Source organism: Stegastes partitus, unplaced genomic scaffold, assembly GCF_000690725.1.
Source record: "Stegastes partitus isolate 25-593 unplaced genomic scaffold, Stegastes_partitus-1.0.2 Scaffold1054, whole genome shotgun sequence".
NCBI classification, from domain to species: domain Eukaryota; kingdom Metazoa; phylum Chordata; class Actinopteri; family Pomacentridae; genus Stegastes; species Stegastes partitus.
Window position 1 is genome coordinate 152,587 of NW_007578785.1, and position 7,288 is coordinate 159,874.

The 7,288-nt window shown below is 41.6% G+C and overlaps 1 protein-coding gene across 1 annotated transcript in view; it reads left to right on the forward strand.

Moving 5' to 3' along the window:
- carhsp1 (calcium regulated heat stable protein 1) overlaps nt 1–6,523 on the forward strand; it is a 31,665-nt gene extending 25,142 nt beyond the window's left edge. The window contains exons 4-5 of the mRNA XM_008295510.1: nt 1,899–2,021; nt 5,761–6,523. Coding sequence (XP_008293732.1) covers nt 1,899–2,021; nt 5,761–5,923 — 286 coding nt within the window. The 3' untranslated portion in view covers nt 5,924–6,523. The remainder of the gene's footprint in view (nt 1–1,898; nt 2,022–5,760) is intronic.
- The last annotated feature ends 765 nt before the right edge of the window (nt 6,524–7,288 follow it).

Consider the following 7,288-nt stretch of genomic DNA (forward strand, 5'->3'; position numbering starts at 1 on the left):
TCCTCGAGCCAGTGAAACAAGAAGGAATATTAGCTGTTCCCACTGCTGTGTGTGGATGCATTTATGAGGTACTGGTGGAAAATCACATTGAACTCAATCTAGTCCTTTACATCGTGCTTGCCTCATTTGATTGCGACTGTTTTCTTTTTGGACGCTTCAGCCTGATCAGTTTGTTCAGATGGGAGGCTGCTAGATTAGCATGTTAAGCAAGAACATCTGTGTAAGCAATGAAATACCGACACCACGCGTGGGGGATCTTCCAACCAGCGCAGGAAACTTTTCTTTGGAGGCGTTTGTTATTTATAAGCAGAACTGGCATCAAGTTTGTTTTTTTGTCAAAGAATCCTACGATAGTTTTGTCCACATGAGTATTATTAAGTTTGCAAAACCAGCATTTTTCTTCACATTCAGGACCTTTAATTCACATGCAAACAAGGTTTAAAGCAGAGGTGCCTGGAGGCCGCTGGAGATAGAGTCTGAGTGAGGCTGCATCAAGTATTCCAAAAAGAAGTACAACTGATCCAATCTTCTCAATCTTTATTAATAACAATTCAGAACATGAAAGCTTCTTCAGAACATGGGCTTCTCCTACCTACTCCTTCCTCTTACACAGCTGAGCCACATTTGGCTTGAGAGAGGAGGCATTTGAGACCTTCAGTGTGGCTTGAAGATGCTTATCAGTAAGTGTGGACCTGTACTTTGACTTATTAAAGTTCATGGTGGAGAAGAACTTTTCACACAAAGAGAAAAAAGCAAAAAACAAAAAAACTCGGTGACACACCCAAGTCATGTTTCAAGTGACTAACGTTGCTAATTCATGTTGCTGTCACGAGTCTGAGCTACGGTGGCCCACAAGTGATAAAAAATATAAAAGAGCAATGACTTGCGTAGGTGAATGTGCGAACAATGCACGGGTCGCACTAAACTTTGATGTCAAGTTGGGGGCCACAAGATATCGTTCTGCAGGCCACAAGTTTGAGACCCCTGGTTTAAAGTCACTCGAGTAGAGATTTTTTGTTTTTGAACGCTTTCTAAAGTGCAAACTTTTCTGGACTTGTAGAACAAAGAATATCTGAAGCGATGACGTCCCACCTCCATTCACACATGCCTGTTATCGCTTTGTGTGCTGAACATGTGGCTGAAACTACAACTAGTTTCTTTACATGTGGTTATCACTTACAAGTTCACAATTTAACTTGGCTTAGCTGCATCACTTCACTTCACAAAAGCCTCTGGGCCTGCTGCGCCCAACGTTTCTTCATCCACGGTGTGTAATTTAAAGTCTGCCAGAAATAATAACATGACAGTCTGGCCTATTATTTGATGTAATGTTGATGCAGACTGCCCCGAGGTGCTGTTTAGAGCGTTGGTAGTCATTTCTGCTCATCATGTGTGCAGAGATATTTCGTAAAACAGCAGTTGTGTGGACAGAATTTTAATTTACACATTCATGATTCATCTATTCGCGTGTACAAGACCTATGCTTATAACCTATGCCTACCTATGCTTTCACTATATAGATAATTAGCATATTTATATTCTGTAATTCCCTCTTCACATACACAGCTTTCAAACTGTGGGCTAGAGATTCGTAGGAAGGCAGCCACACATGCTGTTTATTATACGTGATTGGCGATGCATGCCTAACGCCCGCATTTGTCACAATGTGTGGAACAGCATCCAGTAATGATGTTCTGTTTTTATATGAACAATGGATCAAATTCCTCAGTATAACGTGAACGGGGGTCCCTCTAAGCATAAACAACTGTCACGTGATTCTGCAACATCCACTTCTAACTCATCAAAACACCCTGTTTTCACTAAACGCTGAGTTAATATTTATCAAGTTCTTCATGGCTCAGTCTTTTTTTTTTTCATCCCTTCATCTGACTCTACAGGACGGCTCGTGCAGCGGAGGGTCCGATGTTTAGCGGTGTGTGTAAATATTTTTCCCGCTCCAAAGGCCACGGCTTCATCACGCCATCGGACGGCGGCAGCGACATCTTTGTCCACATCTCAGAGTAAGTATTTGAATGAGTCTGTGGGTGAGTCCTGGTTGTTGGGATAACAGTGATTCTTACAAACACACAAGCGGTTCGTCGATGTTTTCCGGAGGAGGTGAAACTTGTGAAACCCGCTGCTGAGGTGTGTCTGGGAGGGCTGCTTTGGGTTTTTATCGCCGGCATCTGTGTGGGAGTGGAGGGGAAGCACACAGAGGGATGGCAGTAGCTGCAGGAGTGTGTAGGAGGACAACAGAATATCTGATGACCTTCACCGCCGTGCCTTTTGTTATCAGCCACAGGCTTAAAACACATAGACGTCAGCAGCGCCACACATGCTCGCACAATTAAACACCTACATGCACATTAAAAAAAAAAGAGAAAGGGCAGCACAGTGTGTGAAGTAAAACAGGACACAGTAACATGGATCCAAAAGTCTTTTTTTGGACCCTCCATATGGAAGCTTGTGACTCAAACACAACATGACATGCAGTGTAATATATTAAAGTTGTTTTTCTAGCTTAACTTAAAGGATTGTAGCATGTTTACAGGGAGATGGCTGAATTTAAAACAACAAAAAGATCAAAATAAACTTTATTGTCATTCAAACCATGCAAGGAGTTCACAGCAGAAGGAAGTTTTATTCCTTCTAGCTTCATGTGCGAATCATTTGCATATAATTGAGGCGGATTAGAACATAAATATTCATCTCCTTCCATTAAAGAAAAGGCAAAATCCATAATAGCCAGTCAAATAACTAGAAACGGAAAAAAGTAATAATAAATAAAAATTTGCTAAATTGTAATTTAGTGAAATAAGACGTTGCTTTTGAATTGTGGTTAAAAATAATAATTTTAAAAAAAGAAAAATGGTCAAATTAGAGCACTTTGCTGATGAGCAGTGGGTCCAGAATACCTGTCAACAGGTGCAGAAGTCTGCCTGAGAGTCACAGAAAACACTTGATTGGCTCAAAGGGTTGTTCAACAAAATGTTTGTTTACGGGTCCCATCATGCTTGTTTATATATATATATATTTCTGTTGAACCACAATTCAAAATCAATGTCATGATTTTCATTAAATTTTTATTTATTATTACTTTTGTCAATTTAAACTTATTTCACTGACAGCTGTTTGTTTTCCTTCTTTAATGGGAATGTAGGAATACATCTGAGGATGACTGTAATGCCAGAAAAGAATCGTGATAACTTGCTGTTAAAAAAATAAAAAATTTAAATCCTGTGTTATCGATACGTCCGTGGATCGGTGGTGTTTTGCTCAGAGCAGCATTTCCGTCGCTGTGCCACAGCAGGGCAGTGTGTGTTTGCAACACTCTGCTTCCACTCCCTGCAGGCCGAGTGGGCGTGCCAACTGCTTTTTTTTTTCTCTCCGGCAGCTTTCATAGCCCCAAGACATGGCTGCAAAACCAAGCGCCGATGCCAACCGTACACAGCTCGTGGCTAAGGCGGAAGCACGAAGCGAAATATGGAACTTTTTTTTTTTGCTGATGTAGTCGACACCACTAATTCAGCAAAGTGTCACTCCAACAGACATGCCCACGTGTTCAACGAATTCAAAGAGCAACAGGTTAGCTAATTTAACGTTTAAGTGCATCATGCCCTGAAATATGAGTCAAACGATGGGTTTTATTTTGAGTTTTGTCAAGCTAATTGGCAAAGAGATAACAGAACTGTCCGTTTGACTGACTTACGTACATGGAAACGCTTCGTTCTAAGTTGCTGCTAACAAGCTGATAAAAATCACAGTCTGCAGATCAGCAACACTAGTTCTAAACTCGGAACTAAATTCCTCCAGAAAGAGTGAAAGAGAGTGATTTACATGTGAAGTGCTGCCCCCATTTACCTCTGCAAGGATTCAACCTTCTATAAGCAGAACATGTGAAGGTGAAGAGACGTGGATTTGTAAAGAGCTGCTCCTAATACAGAGTTTCTCCAATTCAAATAGAAAAGCGTATGAACACACTGTGGCACAGCGGTTCAGTCCTGTTTGGCTTCTATTCACATCCTCCACTGCCTCGCATTGATAATACAGTCGTGACTCGATAATCTAAATGTAGAACCTTCTTTTATGTTTGATATCAAGGCTGTCGGATTGTCAAGACGGAGGTCGAGATCCAAGGAGGGCTTGATGCTTGAAGGCTCATTTGTTGTTCATATTTATTGTTCATAGTTGTTATAATAACTAGTAGGGCTGGTCCCAATATCACTTTCTGGTCTCTGGATATTCAGGCCCAATTAATGATGAATATCAGAATATTTGGCGTGGTCGGGGGACCATTTCCACCACCAGGGAGCGCTCTGACGGGGTGGAAGTGGCCAGAACGCACAGACAGTACTTGGCTGCTGATGCTAGTTTAGTTAGCGCTCACACTTCTGTTTCCAACACTGAGCACGCTCGCTGCGTGTGACGTCGTCGTGTCCTCTTCTGCGTATGCGGGACACTTTTGGGTCGTATGAAGTTCACACAGCAGATCACCTACAAGTCGCTTTTAACTGGAAATGTGAACAAACTCACAAAAAATCCAAAGTCCTGCAGTGTGAACGTAGCCAATCTGTGGGATTGTTCAGTCAGATAATACGCCGTCATCCTGATTGGTGACAGAAAATGTCATGTCGGAGTCAGAATCCAAGGCTGTCGGTATGTTAAGGCTGTTTTTAATGGGTTCTGTTAGTTTTTCCTAAAAACCTGTCGGATAGCAAGGTTTAAGATTGTCAAGGGTCGGATTATCGAGTCACGACTGAATGAAAATATCTGCATTTTTTAAAAAAAAGAATTTACTTTATAATAAATTACTTTTCCTGATGGCATTGTTTCATCATCTGTACCACAATGTTTCGGCAGACATCATACTGAAGTCAGAAGTTTAGCATCATGACAACATTAAAAAATGCACCTTGCAATAATACATTTTTGGACAATAAACATTAATATTGTGTAGCAGCTCTGAAGATTGCTGCCCACACCACCACAACTACAAGCGGCCATGATCAATATTTGGTATCATAACAATTGTTGGCAGCAGTAAAGTTTGGTTTATATTGTCTTGATGCTTTTGAGACTGCCGTCGCGTTTGTATTTCATTTCCTTTGTTGAAAACCTCCTGGAACGTGACACGCAGGCTGCTGGTGATTGTTTAAGGTCAGTATTTTACGGGTTTACATAACACGCTGTTTGGATTAATGTTTGTTGCTGAACACTTCCATGAGGGACGTGCACCGTTACGAAACTATTCATGAAATTATTCTCCCTAATGTTCACCCTTTGAAGGTTGTCTGCACTTTAACAGTCCTCTGGTGCTGCTGGTATTAGTCTAAAATTAAATGCCCATTTGTTATTGAAAGACTCCTCTGACTTGGTGGGAGAAAATAAAAGGTTATAAATCTTTTGTTATTATAGTTAAATGAGTCTTTGTGGACTCATGTGGACTGAATTGATGGGTGTTTATTTTTAGATGAATGTGGCTCATATTCAATAGTAGCACATAAAAGGCACAAACGTAGCTAATAGCAGTCATGTGAGTCTAAATCGTGAGACTAAATCGGCAAAGTGATCAGTTACATCCAGTAGATAAATGCAGCTGAAGCATTTGGTTCACCTGTGAAGCTTCTGCTGCTGTCTGTAAAATGTTCTTTTGTTTTTTTCCGTCAGCGGTTTGACTCCAGTGCATCACTTTCACTTTGCTTCCACTGATTCATAATTGATGAACCTCTTTCTCTCTTTCTCTCTTTGGCTCTCCTCCAGCATCGAGGGCGAGTACGTGCCGGTGGAAGGCGACGAAATGAGCTACAAGATCTGCTCCATCCCTCCCAAATACGAGAAGGTCCAGGCGGTGGAGGTGACCATAACCCACCTGAACCCGGGCACCAAACACGAGACCTGGGCCGGACGCGTCGTCAGCAGCTGAACGCTGACCCTCGCCGGGGTGGGGAGGGAGGGAGGGACACTGGGAGGAATGGAAAGGGGGCAAAAAGGGAATAGTGGATGTGAAGACGGAGGGGTGGGCGGAGGTAATGTTCTCAGCTGTGTCCGAGGAGACGTGGCTGACGTCTCAACCTTCTCATAACTGACTTAAAATGTGGGAGCCTTCCTCAGCCGTTGTTGAGAAATACTTTTTTGGGTTGGTTTGAGTGGTTTATGAACAGATTTCTGATTTTTTTTTGTTTGTTTTTCATAGAAAGACTTCTCATTCTTGCTTAGAACTGTAGAGCTCCGTGTTGACATTTGCTAGTGAAACTGGACTTGAGCTGCAATTATTCTTTTCCTATAAAAATCCTCTCTGAGATGCGTTATGGGACGGTTGAAATTCACAGCGTTTTGGGGAGTAAACCAGCCGCCGATGTGTTTCCAAACACCAGGCGGTTGTTTTCCAGGTATGCTATGTGTGCCTACTTCTATGCAGAGGACTTCCACCTCTGCTTGTGCCTACTTATATCCATCTATAATCTGTATTCGGTCATGTTTGGGTGGCTATATAAGTGAATTAAAGCATTTTCAAACCTGTAAATCTTAGCGGATTCTGCATTTTGTTTTCGTACTTGGATGTGCATCTTTAGAAACTGAAACAAAAGTCAGGGAGCGTGCAGGAAGAGGGGTTTAAACCGAGTTATTTAGCACAAAAAAGTAAAATAAAATAGCTGATTATGAACTAAAATAGACAAATAGGTAAATAAAAAGTACAAGTACTCGTCCACTTAAAGAAGCAACTGGCATCTGCATTTTCACATGTAATAGACATGATAGCCTTGTTTTCATTTGGCTGTTTTAAATAAAGCAGGAGGACAGGTGTAGAAAGCGTTAACTTATTATTTCGGTTCACACCTTTTAGAGACAGTCGGTGCTGTTTGCTGCTCTGTGTTCAGCTCGTCTTCTTTCTCATTAGGAAGGACTTTAGATCTTCACATAGGTGGTAAACTTGATTAAGATCGTAGTAGTCAGTTGACGCTCAGGACTTTTACATGTGTGATTTGAGTCATTATCCTGTTTGGGACTGAGACGGAGCTCTCAAACAACAGGACGCCTTGACAACCTGATTTAACCACAGCTGCTCTGTTTAGTGAGTGGCAGAGGATTGAGGCAAAGTGGTGTCCAGATATGATTTTCTAAGTTATATTTGAAGATTTTGAAACTCAGATGAGGCAGTCTACCAATACTTTAGTTTGTTTGTGTTACATCTTGTCATACCTGCTCAATAAGTCGTTAAAGGTCAATGAAAATGACGGTCCAGCATCATAGCGAGCAGAGTGATGATCTGGCTGCTGTGTTGTGCTGA